Genomic DNA, 22008 nt, shown 5'->3' with positions numbered 1-22008 from the left:
TTCTTTAATTGAATCATTAATTAATGAACTTGAAAAGGTTGGTTGCAGCTATATTGTAAAGGCCTTTAAATGTCAAACAGAGAAGTCTATGTGTGAGCTAAAGGTAATAGGGAGCCACTGGATTTGTGGACTGGGGAGTGACATGGGCAGATTCCCACATTAGAAGAAATCACTGGTACAGTTGTGAGGGGGATGGGTTGGAATTTGGAGAACTTTTAATAATTTATTGTAATAGTTCAATTGGAAGAAGATGGAGGACTTAGTTATTGTTGGTCATATGAGTGAAATAAAGACAATGGCTATAAGAGATGCTTTGGTACTTAGTGATATCATTTGTGACTCCATTTTAGAGATAACCTTGGACTGAGGTGGTTCTCCACAATCACTTTGCTACTGAGAGCTAAAGATTAGGCCAGGACAAGAAGCTAAGTGGAACAGTGGACAGAATGCTGGACTTAGAGTCAGGAAGACTGAGTTCAAATCTGGCCTCAGACACTTCCTAACTGACAGGAAAAGTTACTTAATTCTATTTGCCTCAGTTTCCTCATATGTCAAATGAGCTGAAGAAATTGATGGCAAGCAACTTCAGTATCTTGGTCAAGAAAACCCCAAATGGGGCCACAGAGAGTCAGTTGGACCTGAAATTACTGAACAGAAACAAAAAAAACTACAAAATACATTGTCAGAATACAAATCTGAATTCTAGTTCTGAAATGAATTAGCAGAATAGAAGTTCCTTAAAGGACAGGGACTGTCTCCCTTTTATCTTTGCACCTCCTGCATTTTGTATAGTGTCTTGTTGATTTGTTGACTGATTGGGTAGCCAGATCTCAAACATAACTTTCTGATTTCTTTGGGTTTCATTTTCTCTATCTATAAAATGGGAGTTACTAAGACCTTATCTGTCCCCCTCTAGGACAGAGCTATGAGATCAAATTCTTAATGGCTGAGAAGCAACCTTGATCTGTGTATAAGGAAAGTTCTTTGTAAATTCACTGTCCCAGAGAATGTCCCAATGGAAGGGACTTAACAGGTCCTTGAGGCTTGCCCTTTCCTTTTACTGGAGTGGAAACTGAGGTTGTGCAACGAAAAGTCTCACGGCTGGTCAGTGATAGCTGGAATATGGCCCAGGTTTTCCAAATCCAATGTTCTGAGTTTTTCCCACGTGATGGAGACTGCCTCCAACCTGGTTCACATATTTAAGTGACTTAAAAGTGAGTTTGGCACTACTGCTAATTCTACAAACTCGTTCTAATTCAAAAGCCTTAGACCTAGACATCTACCATAATCTACCAGGATAGTAGAGACCTAGAGATTAGCCAAGGGCCAGGATGTCCTTGCCATCTTGCCTATTTGTTATAAAGATGTGATAAAACTCTACCTTTGTCTGCTGTGAGGGATTAGCTATGAATACATGCATTGTGGTGACAGGGTTGTCATTTGGCTGGCTATTTTTTTATGATACATTATATTCTCATCAGAGGTAAGGATTATAGATTTAAAGATGGAAGGGATCTTGGAGATACTAACCTCTGCTTCCTATTTTACAATTGGGAAAGCTGAGGCCCAGAGAAGTTAATATATATAAGTCGTAAGTGACCATAGAAATGGTTATGAAAGTTATGTCACAATAGATAGGTAATGTTTTCTGACATATTTCTTTAACTTTTTTGGCTTAAATTCATAAAAGTCTTTAGGGAAGGGGCAATCAAGTTTTTATATGAACAGAAGGAACCCAGAACAAGAATTTGTTTATGTGTGAACTTCTACTTTCTCAGCTTTGGAGAATTTCTTTGTCATCTAAACCTATTCCTTTCTTGTGCTAAAAAGGAAACCAAGACCTAGAGAAGAAATATCAGATGGAAATGAGTCTCTTTAAGTTCATACGGTTCTAGCTCTAAAGCTGTCCAACTGAGGTCCAGGGAAGTAAATTGGCTTGCCCACAGAGAATAAGAGTTAGGATTGAAACTCTAAATGTGCTGTCCCCTCAGATATTCTAGTCTACAGATGAAAAAAGTGAAGCTTAGGGAAAGAACATGACAAGCTCACCCAAGCTGTGAGTGAGTGGTGGACTTTATTATAGGAGTGTTGAACCTCTAGCATTCCAGGGAAGATCTTCAGGGTGACCAAAGCCTGGCTGCCAGACTCGGTGGCCAGTTTTCTTCGGCTCTTACCATTGTTCCTGGGGGGACCACGTAATCTGTGGATGAGAATCTTGGAGTAGATAGAAGGAAATTGGTGTGTTCCTGGAATTACTGAGACCTGGCTGGTTGAGGGGGTAGGAGAGTATTCCCATTCTAGGCTTTTTCTCTGTTAATCAAAAAGTACTATTGGCTTATTACATTGTGGCCTTCTAGAATTTGGGGCAGACACCTGGAGGAGGTCCCTGGAAACTTCTCAGAGAAATGTACTCTCAAACCCTCTACATATTCTGGTGGGTGTGCATGTGCGTGTGTGTGTGTGTGTGTGTGTGTGTGTGTGTGTGTGTATGTGCTTGGTCTAGAATCCTAATAGTGTTTTTGTTTTGTTTTTTTCCTGACCTGTTCTAGGAATGTAGAAAAGTGGAAAACTTTAATAAGGTTGAAGTGAATGGCACCGAGCTCATCTTTGCCTATGTCCTTGTCTCTAATGCTGCATTCTACACCTGTGTTGTGACTTATCCAGAGAATGGTCGCAACTTTAACCTCACTAGAACCATGGAGGTAAAGGTGGTAGGTAAGGAGAGATCACCACAACAAAAACCACAGGGTTCTTCCTTCCTCATTCCTTTCAGTTATTAAGTCAAGACCATCTTGGGATTCTTGGAAAGCCCTGGACAGGGAGCCAGGAGACCTGATAGCAAATCTTGTTTTGATCACTTAGGAGTTAAGACAGTCAGCTGGGAAAAAACTCTGGGTTCATCTAGCCTAAACCTTTTATCTTGCAGAGAGGGAAACCGAGACCCACAGAAGTTAAATGAATCACCCGAGGGCACAGGCAATAAGTTGAAGATCCAGACCCCAACTCAGGTTCTCTGACTCCAAATCCAGAGCTCTCCTTATTACCTCATAGGTCCCTCACTGAATATCTCAGGGCCTCAGTTTATTCAATTGACAAAGGGGGATAAGAGTGCCCATGGTCCTAGAGTACTGTATCAGAAGTCCTTTTCTTATTCATGTTGACTCATCCTATATCATAACATCATCAACAAAAAGAGAGACCTGGTTCTCTACCTCAACACCAATATTGAACTTCACTCCCCTATTCAGAGATAATGACCCTCCTATTTGCCATAGGGCACTACTGGCTGCCAAGGGATGTTACCGTTTAATGAAATGCCAGTGAGTTCTTTGGTAGAAGATCCTGTTGCTTCCTCCTAGACCTTGACCCTTCACTAGGATATTGGTCAGTCTCTATTGGAAATGAAGGAAGGGAGGGAAGGGAGGAAGGGAGGGAGGAAGGGAGGGAGGAAGGAAGGAAGGAAGGAAGGAAGGAAGGAAGGAAGGAAGGAAGGAAGGAAGGAAGGAAGGAAGGAAGGAAAAACATGAAATATTTTCTCAATGTCCACTCTATGTCTAACCCTGGGCTCGGTTTCATGGTTGCAAATTCAAAAACCAGACAATACCTGTCCTCATATTCTTCATTGAAATTCAGAATTGGACAGAAAATAGTAAATAATTTCTTGTCCTTTCATTTGTCTGAGAAAAATCAATAATTAATGATTTACCCGGTGAGATATGTCTGTCTTTTGTAGAATCACTAAAAAAATCTTCTTCCGAGTCCAAGAAAGCCCAGGCCAGTAGGAAAGATATTTCCTTCATCCTGTTTCTTATATTTTTCATTTCCCCCATTAGATCTCTTTATTTTGAAAGCCCTTCCCTGCACATATGTTGGAGATGGTAAAGATGCAATGAGATGACTTCATTAGAGATATTGCTATTAAATTGCTTTGGCTTAATATCAGGTCCAGGGAATTTGGGGCCTTATGTTTTTATATTAAATTCTTAAGAAAATTTTGGAGTTTCTATTTGTAGCACAAGATTTGTTTTCTATTATTTTGAGAAAGAGAGAGGGAGGGCATCAAATGAATTATTCTAGTTACCAGCTGTATTTAACCTTTAGTGGGTGCTTTTTGATACTTTTGTAACCTCCAAGTATGTGTTGCATAATGTTAATCCTCCTCCTTCTCCTCCTCCTCCTCCTCCTCCTCATCATCATCATCATCAGTTATATACTTTTATTGTATTGAGCAATAATGAATAGTGAGACAAACTGAATTAGCTGGGTTGGGTACCCTTCCTTTGGACTTGGGTGATTTCCCTATAAAGCCTAATTGAATATATGGATTTCTCTTTTCTCCTTCAGCCTCTCCATTTCATGCCACACCCCCTGAAATTCTTCAACCCAATGAATACATAAGTTATGACAAGGAACCAGGTAATGATACTATTCTTGCCTTTCTCCAGTTGGTGGGGGATTGGGATTCCAAAGTTGGATGCTGTAAGCCATGGATTACTCTTAATGACTATCTGTGGCACATTCTGTGTGTTCCGAGATGATTTCCATCCTCCTTCTCATTCTTGGATTGGTCCAAGAATGTTTTTTTGTCTGTCTGTTTGTTCATTTGTGTGCTTCCAAATTCCCAATGATTACTACTCTTAAATTTTGAAGACACAATAAAATTATACCATATTTTTTTCAACTAATTGGATCTAATCATTTGTATCCTCCATGGTTAAAAACACCATATTTTTTCAGGCATAAAGTCACCCTAATTACAATTTACCAAGCAAAGCAACAACTGGGATTGGCATTGTAAAAGCCATTAAAATATGGAAAACTTCTGAGTTATTCTGTGACATGAAGGTGAGAAGTCTAGGGCTTTGACATTTCAGGATAGGCAGAGGTTTCCTTAAGGAGTTACTTCCTCAGGAGTTTTTAAATACCAAGGTATGGATTTTCTACTGATGGAAATATCCCTTATTCATGGTGAACATCTTCTTTAGTAGTAGGCAAAGGGCTTCCTGAAAATAGGACTCTTCCTTCCATCTTAGTGACAATTGAGAAAGAAGACACCATAAATACAAGGGCTTAATAGGCCAATCAAGTTCAATGGCAAACTAGTGATTCTCATCCTAATATGCCCAGACCTCCCACCAAGGAGTCATGGATATACTTTAGGAGATCCTCCAATTTGGATGGGAAAAATAGATCTTTATTTTCATTAGCCTCTTACTAGAGTTTGGTATTTTCTTCAAATCTAGGCACACATAGACATATGGATATACTTAAATGCAATGCATAAATATATATAAACATGAATATGCAAATATGTGTAGGTGCCTATAGACTTCTAGGTAGCATGGTAGATAGAGAGCCAAGTTGAAAGTCAGCAAGACTTACCTTTCTGAGTGCAAATCCAGTCTCAGGCCATGTGACCCTGATGGCCAAGTCACTTAACCCCTTGTTTGCCTCAGTTTCCTCATCTGTAAAATGAGTTGGAGAAGGAAATGATAAACCACTCTACCATCTCTACCAAGAAAATGGGGTCACAAAAAGTCAGACATGACTGAAATGACAGACATATACAAATATAAATATATGTGGGCATGTATTCAAGAAAGAGCTCCATAGTTCTCACCACATTGTCAAAGAGGTTATATTGCCAATTAAAAAAAAGATTAAGAATCTCTAAGCCAGGTCCATATTCTGTCTGTGACCAAGGTTGGGAAAGCATAGGGTTGAGAATGAGGGAGATGGTATCTCTGTCATACACATCAATCTTCTTAAATAATGCATGTGAAGCATTTTATTCTTCATGAAGCACAACAGGGAAAGGAGGGAATAAACATTGATCAAGAGCCAACTCTATTCAGGCAATATATGTAATAAGTGTTTTTCAAATATTATCTCATTACCCTCATAACCACCCTGGAAAATAGGTAGTGTTAGCATCTCCAGTTTATGGTTGTGGAAATTGAAGTAGGCACATGTAAAATGACTTGTCTTGGGTCATTCCGCTAGTAAGTATCTAAGGTGAAATTTGAATTTAAGTCTTCCAGATGGCAACTTCAGTATTTTGTGTACTGTGGTACCATCCAACTGGCATCAGTGTGAATTCTTATCTTTCCCTCTTCTTCCTCTCCCTCTTCCACTGTAGTTCTCCCCTCTCTTTTCCCTCCTCTTCTTCCTCCCATCTTTCATAGATAAAGGGAACTGTAGCTTGGTGGTTACCCCACCATAGTATGTCGGGGGGAGTGTGCTGACTAGGTTCCCTCCTTCTCTTTCCAGAGTTAGGACAAAGTAATGGTAAGCCAGAAGGAAGAAGAAACAGTGAGGGGAGGATGCAGAGATCCTCTCCAGGCATCTGGGTCAAACAATGACTGTTTATTCCCTGGAATATCTGATATTTCTAACTTGGGGTCTTGATGGCCCACAAAGTCTTTCTATCACTAAATCTGGAAATACATTCCATCATTATGATAATTTTTGTTGTAGCTATGATTATTATCACATTCTTATCTTGTTCAATGGAGGTCAAATGGAAATAGTCCTGGGATCATTTTCTGCCTTCCTATCATCATCATTATCATTATCATCATCATTACTATTATTATTTTACATTTAATGTTCTGTGCAGTGTTGATTTCATGATTTTAACAACTCATTTCTGCAGTTGAATGAAAGTGTTAATATGTAAACATTTTTGCACACTCATTGACAAGATCCCTTTGAAATAACTCCATTGACAAAAAAAGGGTGATGAAGACATGTCTACACTTCACCCTCTTCCTACCTTGTTTTGATTTTTATTTGTTTGACTAGCTGTCAATGTTTTGAAAACTTTTTTATTCCATGGAGCTTGGATATTGTTAAAAATAATAATTATATGAATTGTTCTCATCCTCATTCACTGTTTTAAATTTGGGGTGTCATCTTTTGAGAAGAAACTTGATAAATCAGGTCATTGAATAACATGGATAAACTCCAAAAGAGAACTCAAATTTATTATTGGACATGAAGAGCAGTTGGAGACATTTAGACTGGGAAGAACAGGGGGTAGGAAGTCAGGGGTAGGGAGAAGAGTACAAAAGTTGTCTACAAGTATCACAAGGGCTGCTCATGGAAGAGGGACCAGATTTCTTTTCTGCTTGGTCAAAGAGGGATGAATAAGAAATTATTTATCTGTAAAGAGCTAAATTGAGGCTTGATATCAATGAAAACACATTAAGCAATGGACTTCCCAGCAAAAACAACCCTGATTTTCCAATAAATAGAAAAGTACAATGTTCAAGTTGGTCACTTCCAGAGTTGAGGGCAAAGACCAAATGGAGGTGGGAGCAAAGGCTGATTGGCTCACTTCTGGAGGTGGCAACTTCCTCCCTCAATGGAGATTATCAAGCCACACAAAGCATGGTCACTTGTCAGGGGTACCATGCTGAAGATTCATTCTCAGGTATCGTTTTGCCTATCAAACCCCTGAGATCCTTTCCTATTTAGAGAATCTCTAGGCCTTGGATAGTTTTCTATTGGAGTTGAGTCTTTAAAAGTTTAGAACTTTCTTAGCCTGAATCCACCACTATCCTTTTAGAATCATGAGTAAGAGTCCTAAATAGAACTTAAAATCTTGACCTCCAAATGGTGACTCCATGGAATTCACTTCACTATAATTCAGTACTGATGAAAAGAGATACACCCTTCATCCCCCTCTCCTACAGTGATGCCTTTTAAGAAGGGTTAGAAATAAAAGAAGCCATGTAGGGAATGTCCTAGAATATTAGGAGGGATTTATGGAATAACTATCTAACAATCATCCTGAGAGTTACATTTAAGATTTAAGATGGTGACTTTGAAGGGAAAAGAAGGCAAATGGACTTTTTTAAGTCTAAATTTCATTAGACTGGTTTGATGGCACTATCACCTGAAGATTAGACTCAAATGACCTATGGATTAGAGGACTGCTCATTCTAATTATCCCAGTGTCTAATTATCCAAAGACAAAAGCCATGATGTGGGTATAAAGTGTGCCAAATGGAACTCCCATTTAACATTATCAATTTCTCCTAGGTGAGGATCTTGAGATACCCTGTAAAGTTCGTTTTTCCTTCCTGAAAGACTCAAAAAATGAGATTTGGTGGACCATTGATGGAAGAAAGCCGGATGACACCATGAATGTAACAATAAGCCAAAGGTAACATAAGCCCTGCCAGACCACTATTTGCATGAGTCCCTGGTGGGGGGAAAGAAGTACTGATCCTTTCTACATTGGAACAGAACTTGAGCCAGTTCCCAGAGTCAATATTGTCACTTGTCCATGAATTCACATGATTTCTAAAGTCTTTAGTAGAAGCTCCTTTAAATGATACAAAGGCAATAAAATGAACTGGATCTAGATATTAAATAAATAAATTTAAAGGATTTCATCCATGAAAACCCATCCATCTAGCTATACTACACTATATGATGCTATATGTAAAATACTATGATACTATGGCCCACAAAGATAGTGTGTCTATATACTATGATACTATATGTCCAGAACGATGGTTCAGCTCCTTGTAATTCATTCCCTTATATTTGTCAAGTGTCTTTTCTTTGTTGCTGTTTTTGCATCTTTCTATATCTCTATCTCTGCCTTCATCAGTTTTCCTTTTCATCTACCCTCAATGATTTCTTATCTAATTTTCAATTTCCTCATTTCTTTATAATCAGTAAAAATTTCCTAGAGAACTATGTTTCTACTTAATCAAAGTTTGGGGCTTGCATAAGGTTTATGCACCCAGTTCATAATCTTAAATATTGATATGTCGGAACATAATAAATTGATAAATTAAAAATAATTAAAACTAGGTTGACTTTTCCCACTTCTATTTCATTATATACCTATCTACCATGAGTCCACATTTCTGAATAGGGGAGGAAAAAAATTCCCAAATCTAACTCTAAATGATAGGCAATGGAATTCAATTGCATATATTTTGAAACCAGTAATAAAACTGATTTCATGACTAGCCAATGATGAACTCTTCTGCTCCATGTGTCCACCTTAATACCAGAAGGTAGGTCTTCAAATGTTTATTTTTGTTCAGTTGTTTTGGTCTGACTCTTCATGACCCCATTTGGGGTTTTCTTAGCACAGCTACTAGAGTGGTTTGCCATTTCCTCCTCTAGTTCTTTTGATAGATGGGAAAACTAAAGCAAACAGAATTAAGTGATATTTCAAGGATCCCATAACTAGTGTGTGTCTGATATTTGATTTGAACCCAGGAAAACAAGTTGTCCTAAATTCAGGCCTGACACTCTACCCACTGTGCCACCTAACTGTCCTTCATCAAATGGAAGGGATTTTTTTTCTGGTAGTCACAAAAAATATTTGGGTCAAGGTAGTGGCATGGATGGATAGTAAATGTACTTAACTCCTGGGATTTACTATTTTTTCACATGCAAATTTCTTACTCTAATTTCTAGTCTGACCTTTTTACTTCTCATTATTGTCTTCACTGAAAGAAAAATGGTCTAAATTAAACTAAAGGAAAGAGTTTCTTTGAAATATATATATATATATATATATATATATATATTTTCATATGTAACTATTTTAGCTCAAATGGGGCTACCAAGATGAAAGATTAAAAGTCTTTCATGAAATTTGTATTCTATGAAAATAAATCAAAACTTACTGCCTTTTTTTTTTAAAAGTGTGTGTTTTGAAAGGTGATTTTACTTGCACACAGTCAGTAGGACAGTTGCTAAAAATGACTTTTTCTATAGTGCTCCTAAGCCCAGTGTGAACCTACAGTCTGTCTATCTGGAGAAATCTTTGCCATGCAGTCGTCTATAACCTACAGCTACATTACAGATGGCTGCTATGAAATTCAAGATAATCTTGACCTAAATCTTGCCTCTGACACTCACTGAATGGTCTTAGGCAAATCATGTAATCCTTCTAAGCCTCAGTTTTCTCATCTATAGAATGAGCCTACTAAAATTCGGAGTGTTTACCTCCCAGGACTATTGTTCCCAGTTCCCTACAACTTTGCAAGCAAACTGTGTAAATAATTTATTTCTATTTCTCCAGATCCCCACTAGCATGTCTGAGATGTCCAGTATTGGGGTTATAGAGTATGAATATGAAATCAAAAACAAGGGCTCGCACATATCACTTATTTTTCCTGTGACAAAGGCAAACAATCCCTACAGATCCCACTATTGTTTCAGGAGCCCTGAGTTTTTCCTCTTCCTTCTGCCTGCCCTTTGATCCCCAGAGTCCTGGTATTCTGTATTTGCTTTTCTTTTGGTCAATTGTATTTTGGAAGTAATTGTTTTCTTCAGTCAATTATTGTCCTTCCCTTTTCAAGTTCTCCCTTGCATGATTTCTCACTTATCTACTGAATTTTTTAAATCCTTTTTGAGTTTTTCTAAGAAGACTTTGAATTTGAGATAAATTCATATTTCCCCTTGAATCTTCACATGTAGGCATTTTGCCACTGATATCTTCTTCTGTGTATGTATTTTGGTCTTCTCTGTCATGACCGGGGTTGGCAGTTTGTTCTCACTGGGGCTGGAGACCTCTCATTTGGCCTCCTGGGGGACCAGCTAACTGAGCAAGGACTTGAAGAGCCTGGGTTGCTGATCTGTGCCAGGGCTTCCCAGAAAATGTCTGCACTGCTCTGAGCTCCCTTTTTATCCCCAAGAGACCCACCTTTCCTGAGGTCCTTCTAAGTTACCTGAAGCTGGAAAATTGTTTCACTCCATCTTTTTGGAGGTTCTATCATTCCAGAATCCATTTAGACATTTGACTGCATGTTCTTTCTGAGGGAAACTGGAATGATCACAGGCAAATTCTCTCTAACTCAACACTGTCTCCATTAAAAATGACCATACAGGTTCCAATGTGACTTTTTCCCCCCCACATCATAGATTTTCCCCATGACAGCTTCCTACTCAACAAAGTCTAGTCTTCCTATTACCTCCAGTCTTACATATAAAGTCTTTTCTTTACCATCTAAAATTCCTCCTAACCCACAGTCTTTCTGCCCATCCTATCTTCACATATTTCCTTGCTTCTTCACACTCTTTGAGCCACCTATACTGACTTATTTGGTTTTTTCTTTTTTTTAAACAATTGATTAAGTTTCTATTTTGTGCTTTTCGGTTTTATTCATTTTTGTATTTAAAGAATGGGGTTAAGTGACTTGCCCAAGGTCACGCAGCTAGGCAATTATTAAGTGTTTGAGGCTGAATTTGAACTCACGTCCTCTTGACTCCAGGGCTGGTGCTCTATCCAACTGTGCCACTTAGCTGCCCCTTATGTTTTATTTTTAATTTATGGGAAAGACAAATATTTTCATTACACAGTACACTAAAAAAGATGTTTATACATGAAACATCAAATCTATTATGAACAATTTGCTACATTTTAAAATATAAAACAATTTCATATATACATATAATATTATAGACATACTTTTCTTGATCATTTTTTCTGAATGCAAATAATGCCTTTCTTTATATGTCTTCAGTAGTTAATTTGAGTATTTCTAACAGTCAAAACAACATTCCTTATTAAGTTGTTCCTTTTTTTATTTAAGTAAATGGAGTTAAGTGACTTGCCTAAGGTCACACAGCTAGGCTATTATTAAGTGTCTGAGTATTAAGTTGTTCTTAAAACAATATTGTATTTAATGTTCTGATCACTCTGCTCATTTTACTTTTCACTATTTCATGTAAGAACTCATTATTTCTTATAGCACAGTCATATTCTATCACAGTCATATAGCACAAGATTGTTCATCCATCCCCCAATTGACTGATGGGCATCCTTGCAATTTCCAGTTCTTTGCCATCACAGAGAGAACTGCTACAAACATTTTGGAACATAGAGGTTCCTTTCCTTTTTCTCTATTTTCAGAAATAGACCAAGTAGTGGTATTGCTAGGTCAAACATATAGGCACTTTAATAACCCTTTGGGTATATTTTCAGATTACTCTCCAAAAATGATTTGGATTAGTTTACAATGTCACCAACAATGGTGGGACACAGGGCTAGGATCCCAGTTTTCCCACATTCTATGATATTCCCTCTTTCACTTCCCTATATTATTCTCCGTGCCTATAATTTTCCTCCCCTGCCTCCAAATCTTAGAAGCATGGTCTTTTGTAAGGATTCAGTTCAAGTTTCTTCTTATGTGGGTGACCTTTCTCACCCCCCCCCACAATAACATGTGTTTTCTTCTTTTTTTCTTTATATTCTAATTTACACTTGTCTTTTCACCACTAGAATGTAAGCTCCTGAAGAGCAGGGATCATTTTTGCTTTTTCTTTGCGTAGCCAGTGAGTGATAAGTATAATGATGACCATGTAAGAGTTCAGCAAATGAAGGTTAATTTAGTGAGAAAATAGGTATTGAATAAATGAATGAATATAGGAAAGTAATGTGGTTTCCCAGATGCATTCTGGACCAGACGAGTGACCCAAGTTCCATCACTTAGTTTCCTTCTGCCTGTCTAACATCCTGATTTTCACTTTGCATGTGAGTAATTGTCCCTTTTACCTTCTCATTCCTAGGGAGGAAGAGTCAAATATTGGAGATAAAACGATCCAAAGGACACTGAGCATCAAAAAAGTGACCACTGATGATTTGAAGCGGAACTATACTTGTCATGCAAGAAATGCTAAAGGAGAATCCTCAAAGCATGCCATTGTGAAACAGATAGGTAATGTCACCTGTGGGGGCCCAGAGTTTGAGCATTCACACTATACCAGTCATTCTTTAATGGGGGTTCTGACTTTTCCTGGTTTTTTTATAATTGTCTTTTAATGTCCTTTGTAATCCTCTATATTTCTTTTAAAGCATAAAAAATCCTCCTTTAAAAATATTGTTGGAAGAAGTCCATTGGCTTCATCAAACATGGCCAAAGAGGTCCAGGGCACAAACAAACAAACAAACAAAAACCCCATAAAGAATCCAGAACTAGAATGACCATGGTAACATATCCTACTGCTATTGAGCAGCTATAAAGGCCCAAGGAAGCCATGGTCACTCAAGAATATGAGCTTCTGTCATGTGGAGGGTAGGTTGGTGTTGTTCTGTTTTCTTACAGTGGGTAGGAAAGTATAGATGTTCAGAAATGGCAGATGTAGTTTTAGGGTCTAGAAACCCTTCCTAACACTTACAGCTGTCCCCAAATGAAATGGGATTCATTGGAAGGTAATGAATCTCAACTCATTGGACCATTTGGGCAAAGATTCTTACAACCCCTTCTCAGGTATGTTATAGATGGGGTTCCTGTATGGGTAAGGGTTGAACTAGATGGCCTCTTACTTTGCCAACTCTAAAATTCTATGATCCTTTAAACTTTCTGAAGGGAGGGTATGCTTTGTTTGTCTTTTCTTTTTTTCAATGACTAATATGATTAATTATATTGCAATATAATCATTCACAGGAGGTAGCTAAAATAGTTGTTAAATAACTTATTTTAGATCTTATTTCCTCCCAAGTTCCTTCTTGGCTATCCAATGGCACCATCTTTAAGTGACCCACTGTTATACTTTACTTCATGTAATCTTCTAAGTGTCTCCTGAAATGTCTGAGACCAGTTCCAGGCTAGTGTCAATTTGCCTGAATCTGCCAGTTTAGTTGGCATCATGCAAAGGCCCTGTATCATGGTTGTCTGATCTGAACAATAGAAAAGTCCATTCAGAAATAAATATTGCCCTTTCCTCTTGCCTGAAAGACCTGAGGGGATAAGGCAGCATCACAGGGAGGACAGTGATTTCTTGTACATAAAGAAAGATCACTGCCAGTGATAAAACAATCAACCTTGGGTGGATGACAGTCAATAACTTTATTTGTTTTCTTTTTATAAAATAGCCACATAGCATGAGCTTAAACAGGGGAGCCAATGACCAAATTGGCAGCAAATTATTCCAGGACTCTGGGCAGTGCCCACTGAATGGTGTAGTACCCTGCCTTGCTTTCGTATTCTAACATGGCATATCCAAAAAGTCAAGACCCATCAGCAGAGAACCAAGGGACCTTATGCAGTCTTGGTGTAAGTCTAACAACCTAATTACTCAACAGCAATGGGAAAGCTTAGCTTGGCCTCCCAGAACTAGAATGGCAGCAGCCAGCAGAGAAAATTGTGTCTTGGCTCTTGATACCACTAGTCCTTCCTTTAAAACTCCATCTTTCTGGTTGATGCATTTTCTAGACCCATTGGTTTGATTTAAATGATTTTTTTTACTTTGTAGAAAGCTAGGCTTAGTGGTGGGAGGTTGTAAGGGAAAGTAGATCTAAGAATGAGGGCATCTGGGCTTGTAGTCCACACAACTTGTCTCTGAGTTCAACTCTGATCTCATATATGTTTTAGTTATGGCCTTGGACAAGTCACTTAACCTTTTCCTTATCTAAAAATGAGCTGGAGAAGGAAATGGCAAACCACCTCAGTATCTTTGCCAAGAAAACAACAAATAAGGTCACAAAGTCAGATATGACTGAAAAATAATTAAACAATCACAAAGAAGATCTCAGATTGACTGACATAAAAAAGGAATTGTTAAAAAAAACAGAAAGAAAGTAGATTGAAAGAGTGAAAAGATATGAGCTACTGGCAATGCTCTATAGATTTTGGTGCTTATGTGTATGTGTATTGTCTATGTTGTCTCTGTGTATGTGATTGAGGAGACTCATCAGTGAAAATTCACAGAGGCATGAATGGCCTCGGGAAGTTTGGGCTCTCCATTTATAGAGATCTTCAAGAAAAAGTTGTTTGATTGATTAGCAAGAATGTTATATTGGGGGTTCTTTGGGGTGAAGAAGAACTGAATGGATACTCCTTGAGGTTCCTCCCATTGCTGAGATTCTCTGATTCTGTGTCATCTTCTAAGGCCCTCGCTAAGCCTGTTTCTTTAACCTCTGCCCTTTTGGACTTTGCTGGTGACTGCACCTAATGAACAATTCTTTGATTTTTCTCTTTGAATTTTGGTTGCTATCTCCCTGATCTGATGCATTACACTATTGTATAGCTGATAAAGACAGATGATCATAGATTTGGTATTGAAAAGAACCTCAGAAAATATCCAATCCAGTCTCTTCATTTTATAAGTGAGGAAACTGAGGGTCCTAGGGATTACGCAGCTTGTCCAAGCTTGCGCAGCTCTTGGCTGTCATCTTTCGGCATTCATCTCCTGTCTGAATCTGAATTTCTACCCATGCCTCTAACCTCCGAGTCTGGGGCTGGAAGAGGGAACATCAGCTTCTTTACCACAAGGAAATTGTCCTTAGACAGTCAAGTGAGAAAGAACAGAAAGGGAACATACTAGGTTAACAGCCTTGCCAACATTGTTAAAATAATATGCCGACACAGAAAATGACTAATCTGTAAACATATGTAAAACACAAATGTATATAAACAATGTTCACCAGACTGTTTGTGAGAGGTGGGAGTGGGAAGGGAGGGTGGAAGGAAATTATGTAACATCAATCTGCATTTGCATGTGGATGAGTGTTGAAAAATTTTCATAACATGTAATTGGAAAAATAAAATATCAATGGGGAAAAAATTAAAACTATTTAAATGGAATTTAAAAAACAATATGCAGATAGTACAAATAGAGGAGCCTTTCCTGATCCACCTTCTTGTTGGTACCTCCCTTCTCTTACTCATCTCCAATCTTTTTATAGCTTGTTTGTATGTAATTGTATTTTCTCCTCCATTAGATTGTGATCTCTTTGAGAGAAGGGACAGGTTTTTTCTTCTTCCTTCCTTCCCTTCCTTCCTTCCCTTCCCTTTCCTTCCTTCCTTCCTTCCTTCCTTCCTTCCTTCCTTCCTTCCTTCCTTCCTTCCTTCCTTCCTTCCTTTCTTTCTTTCTTTCTTTCTTTCTTGCCTTTCTCTGTGTCTTTGGCCTCTACTGCCTAGCACTTAATAAAAATGACAGAATCACTATACTTAGAATTCATTTTAGCAATCCATCAATCCATTTGTTTATATTCTCTACATAGCTTTGGGGTGGATGAGTATTCAGGAGGACTAACACCTCTGGTGTGAAGACTTGTCAAGACCTTTTCAAGGTTTCTGGTTCATCTATCACCCAGGCTTCACCTGTGGTTCCAAGAAGCTATTGCATTCAGAGTGGCCACACCCTGGTAAATCATCTTGGCAGACCGGCTAAACCAGGTTCAGTGTAACCAACAGGCCCCAAAGCCACTGAGGATTGAGAGGAGATGTCCACCCAAGCATGTGAGCACTCCCCCCCCCACCCAGTTCAATGGGTGAATGAGACCAATTTGTTCCAGTGACCCCAGAGGCTGAAGCAGGCACTGGGTAGTGCTTAGAGCTTTCTCAGAAATAAAAGAGGTCAAGGTCATTCACTGCATCTTGAACAACCACCAGTCATCTTGACTTTTGTCTCGCCACTGAAATTCAGTGACCCAGGAGGAGAGAATGAAGCTGACATGGTTGTGAACCTGTCTCACTTAAATACAATTCCCTCAAGTCAAGACATGATGTCACCCCAGTCCTCTTAGAAGATGAAACACAAACAGCAAAAACAGCAGCAAAGACAACCCAGCGTTCCATCTCCCATCTCTGGGAATTTTCTCTTTTTTAGGTCTCTTTCGGGGGAGCATTTTCTCTGTCTGTCTCTGTCCATGATTTAATCTCTTCTGCCAGGCTTCCACAGTTTCTCTCAAATCTCAGTGAAAATGCCGTCTTGTATGAGAACCTTTTCCAATACTCCTTAGTCTTAGTTGTTGTTCACTTGAGTATACTTCTTAGTGACCCCCATTTGGGGTTTTCTTGCAATGATCCTGGAGTGGCTTGTCACTGACATCTCTGGTTCAATTTGTACATAAGGAAACTGAGGCAAAATGAAGGTTGAAGTGACTTGTCCAGGGTCTCACAGCCAGTAAATGTCAGATTTGAATTGAGGCCTTGATCCTATTCACCTCGTCATCTAGCTTCCAATAATCTAAGTAACTACTAATTTTTTCCAGTTATCCCCTCCTCATATTGTGAGAACAAAACCATCTTTTCACCTCTATTTGAATCCCTATAACTTATTACAGGGCCTGGAGCAGAGAAGTTACTTAAGAAATGCTTGTTTACCTAACAACAATCTGATTTCAGTTGCTTTTTTCCCCCCTGAATTAATCCGACTCCATTACTTTCCAATGTTCCTTCTTTTTTTGTTCTGTTTTGTTTTGTTTTTGTTTTTCTGAAGCAATGGAGTTAAGTGACTTGCCTGAGTTCATACAGCCAGTATCAAGTTTCTGGGGCCAAATTTAAACTCAGGTCATCCTGACTCCAAGGCTGGTGCTCTACCCATTGTACCATCTAGCTGCCCTTGCAACATTCCATCTTGATGATCTTTATCTAGAGAACATTCCATCTCTCACTTGTCCCACGCCTAGAAGATTCTCTTTCCATATAAGTAATTTTGTATTTCTCTGTGTTTGTAAGTGACTTACTCAAGCACCTTCAGAGCAGGAAAGATTTCATTTTTGCATTTGTGTCCGTAACAGGGTGGAACCTATAGAAAAAACAAACAAAAAAACCCCAACTTATCCAATGTGTGTTGAACGGAAATTAATGTGGTTTGTTAAGAAATATTGCCTTCAAAAGCTTTCTTATTTCTTTCTCATGCCCTCATCAAGGATAATCCTGATGCATCTGTAGATTCTCTTCATCAAATTTGTTAGAATGAGAAAGTAGCCTCTGGGTCACTAATTATTGGAGCTCTTTTAGATACTTTTTTTGTCTAGTATAATTCCAGATTTCCCTGCATACTTTGGTATACCTTCATTCAGATACCTTATGGATTTATTCATTCGACCATTTAAAGGATATTTATTAGGAATTACTATTTTCTAGTCACATTCGTAAATGCTGAAGACACCAAAAATGGCAACTTCCCATGCTTCCCCCCAAAATAATGATTCCTGCTTTCAAGAATCTCATATTCTAATGAAAATATCCAAATTCATGCTATTTATAGTATATCATATATGCTTACATATTTGTATACATGCCTAGACTCATAAACACATATGAACTTTTACATGCATACAGTCAATGAAAGATAGTCTCAGAAGAAATGACAGTGGGAGGAGATATCAGGAAAGGCATCTTAAAGAATAAAGGATTTGAGCTGAGTCATAAAGGAGGCCAGTGTACTGGATAATTAATTTCTTGGAGGGTGGTAAGAGAGAGAAATCTGGAAAGGCAAGAAAGGGTATAGGTTGTGAAAGCCTTTAAATGCCAAATAAGGGAATTTATATTTGATCTTGGAAGTCATTGAGAGCCAATGATTTATTGAGAAGGGAGACAACATGGACAGATCTGTGCTTTAGAAAAATTGCTTTGGTAGCTGAATAGAGGATGGATTGAAGTGGGGAATAACTAGAGGCAAGCAGAATAATCAGGAAAAACTGTTGCAAGAATCTCTCCCTTAACATCTTCAAAACTATTATTACCTGGATTATACATCCCTTTCACTATGTTCCTCAGGAGTGTTTCAGTCAGGTTTGACTCTTGGCAACCCCATTTGGAATTTTCTTGGTAGAGATACTGGAATGGTCCAGCTTGTTTTAAAGATGAGGAGACTAAGGCAAACAGGATAAATATCTTGCTCAGGATCACATAGCTAAAAAAGTGACTGAAACCAGATCCAAACTCAGTGAGATATGCCTTCCTGCCGCCAGAGCTGGTGATCTATCCACTGAGGTATCTAGCTACCCCTACTTGTTCTTAATCCACTTTGTATCTGCAGCCCTACCTGGCTCCAACTACACCAAATAAGATGCCCATTCCCACATAAGCTCATCACCAGAATGTAAACTCAAGTCTTTATATCATCCTCCTCAGCCTCCTCTCCCCTCTGAATAAATGGAATGTTAGAAATAAGAGTACCAAAGTCCTCCCATAGCCTTCCTTTGATGAATAAAGAAACTGGACTCCCTGATCAGTACCCTGTGCTTGGTTTTAACTTTGAAACAAAATGTCCCTTCACCATGTATCCCCTGGTTTCCTGGTCCATTTCCCTTTCATGCCTTCTTTTGTGTGTTGTCTTCACCTTGATTGTAACCTTTTTGAAAACTGAAATTTTCTTCTTATTCCTGTGCCTAGCACTTATCCCAGGGTCTGGCACACAACATTAGTAGGTACTTAATTGGTATTTATTGAATTGAATTGGCCTGGTCTAACTTTCACTTCATCTTTCTAATCTTCAGCATCATTTTTACTTCCTCAAGAATCACAACTATCATTTTCATGTCCATGTTCAAATTCAGGGACTTGGTTGGCATTGATAGTGAGGCAGGTGTTCTATAATGCTTGTCTGATTATCACCAACTTTGGTCTGACTTTGTCCTTTTTTTTTCAGTGTTATACTTAAGTGCCTACAAGAAAAATATCTATGGTTGGCTTTCTCATCAGAAATACTTTACACTATTTTCCCCTCCAAATTTTGCTGTCTTTTGAAGAAACAATTTTTATTTTTATTTTGGAGACTGAGTTTCGCAGTTTTACCCAAACTGAAATTGCAGTAGTCATTGAGGGACCTAATTCCATAATGGAAATATTAACATGCTCCATTTCTGACCTGGATTGGTTCACTCCTTTGTCATATCCTTGCACCTTCACACTCCTGGGGGCTTACAATACTGTAAACCAGAACTAATATGAACAAGTGATCAGTTTAGCCCAATACAACTCAGAACTTCCAAGATCCACTGGCCTCAGTCTCCCCCACCAGCAGATAGGACAAGAGTAGACCACACCATCCAGCTAATCAACTGACTTTTCGCTCTTCTCTACCATCTGCTCCATAAGATTTTGCAATCGAGTTTAGATCTCAACTCTGTATTGCCTTTGCCAGTTGAAAAGCAAATTACTTTCCACATGCTTTCCAAAGTTCTTGTTTCAAAAAGCTTAGCAAATGTTTGGATGCCTGGAATGCCTTTCCATCGTAACTGGGATTCAGGTTTCTAGTCCTTAGCATGTACATTACTGACTGATCATCCTTGGGCAAACCAGTCAATACATTTTCACCTCAGTTTTCTCATCTGTAAAATGAAACTATTATTTCCTATCTGTTTTCTTCCACAGGGTTACTGAGTGACTTCTGAGATAATGACTTGGACGGTCTTTGAGAACTGCCGAGTTTAATCAAAAGACCAAGTATCATGACTGAAGCTCATCCTAGTCTTCTGGGTTCACAGAAAAAGACTTCAAAATGCCAACTGTGATTCTTGAGGAAGTAGAAATGATGCTGAAAACAATAAAGATGAGGGGGGAAGCTAGACCAGAGCAATTCAATTCAATAAACATTAATAAAGTACCTACTGTGTGCCAACATGGGCTGCGTCTATTTTCAAATTCAGTGGCTTGATAGTGAAGCACATGTTAGATAGATAGATAGATAGATTGTCAGATTTTTACCAACTTTTATCTGATGTTGTCCTTTTCCAGTGTCATCTTTAAGCGCCTCCAAGAAAAATTTTCTATAGTTGACTTTCTACTAATTTCCCCTAACAATTTTTGTTTATTCTATCTTTGTTCTTAAGTGGTACCTCCAAGATATACAGTGGAACTGGCCTGTGGGTTTGCAGTGACAATTGTGCTTATCATCATTCTGATTGTGGTCTATCATGTCTACTGGCTTGAGATGGTCTTGTTCTACCGGGCTCATTTTGGGACAGATGAAACCATTGTGGGTAAGTAATCAACCTTTCCATAAATGACTTTTCCTGCTATCTTTTGATCAAATGTTTTTTTCAAGGCTTGTTCATAAAATCTTAGAATTTTGTATTTAAAGCTACATGTGGCCTTGGAGACTATCTCTTCCATCTAGTCCTTCATATTTTTCTCTTTTGATGATAGAATATATTATAATACCTTGAGATTATCATTATTCTTATGAATCCCCATTGTATTGAATCACACCAAAAACAAAGCACCAAATTCATTATGTTCTGATTGAAGAATGATCTCTGAGATTAGCATTTTTGGAAAAAATCTTTAATATATATATATATATCCTATTAAAGATATATATTTATGTATAGTATATATAGTATATATATTTATATTTATATATAGTATATATGTATTTATATACATATTTATATATAGTATATATATTTATATATAGTATATATTTATCCTATTAAAGATATATGTGTATATTTATTTATCCTATTAAAGATATATATGTATATATATATATATAAAGATCCTACTAAATATATTTGTATATTTGCAGTTTGTTCACTTTTTCTAATTAAATGTGAGTGCAGTAAATGTGCTCTTGCTAATAGAGTTCCACTCAACCCCCCCTTCATATGTATTAGTCTGGCTCTTGGTAAAAATTCCAATATGATTATTTTCCCTTAACTCTAGAGAGAAGAAAAATATTGCAACAGCTTCTTAATGAATTGACAATAATGATATTAGACAGAGAGGAATCAAATTTTGCAGAATGGGGAATTTATTTTTATATTAGGAAATAACTAGGGAAATTAGCCTTTCTATAGACCTCTTGCCAATTAATTCTGAAATCCCCAAGTTTTAATGGGCTTCATACCATGACACCAGGCACAATGATAGTTTTATAGCTTAGGGGAGAAAGAAGTAGAGGGAGAGTGAGTCCAGTTTATCCATCATCTAATACTAAAGAATTGCTAGATTATAGTGAAATCTTAACATTTTTACACATGAAAATGGCCTCTTTTTTGTGATGTCTAATACACATTATTTTGGTGTGAAGTGATAGACCTGGGGAAACTCTCTGCACCTTAGTTCTTTGTACAGCTTAAATGAAGGAGATATTGATGTCAAATGTGGTGGATTCCACTGATAATTATTTTCCAATATGTTGGGTCAATGAATGTACAAATTTATACATATTTATATTTCATCTTGGGAATGTAATATTGAATAATCAATAAGCATTGTTTCATTTGTGCTAAGTTCCAGTCACAAAAGCATAGCCCTTGTTCTCAGATAGTTCACAGTCTTGGTTATAGTT

General features: G+C 37.9%; 1 protein-coding gene across 4 annotated transcripts in view; it reads left to right on the top strand.

Annotated features, from left to right (window-relative positions):
- Positions 1-22008, top strand: part of IL1RAP (interleukin 1 receptor accessory protein) — a 142949-nt gene that overhangs the window by 102885 nt on the left and 18056 nt on the right. The window contains exons 4-8 of one of the 4 annotated variants that reach the window (XM_074190642.1): positions 2550-2715; positions 4345-4416; positions 8047-8170; positions 12547-12695; positions 20546-20695. In XM_074190642.1, coding sequence (XP_074046743.1) covers positions 2550-2715; positions 4345-4416; positions 8047-8170; positions 12547-12695; positions 20546-20695 — 661 coding nt within the window. The other 3 variants (XM_074190639.1, XM_074190640.1, XM_074190641.1) reach the window with 3 other exon arrangements.

The sequence above is a fragment of the Macrotis lagotis genome, chromosome 6 (genome assembly GCF_037893015.1).
Source record: "Macrotis lagotis isolate mMagLag1 chromosome 6, bilby.v1.9.chrom.fasta, whole genome shotgun sequence".
Taxonomy (NCBI): Eukaryota; Metazoa; Chordata; class Mammalia; order Peramelemorphia; family Peramelidae; genus Macrotis; species Macrotis lagotis.
Note: the sequence above shows the minus strand (reverse complement) of the source record. Positions and strands in the feature narration are given on the sequence as shown.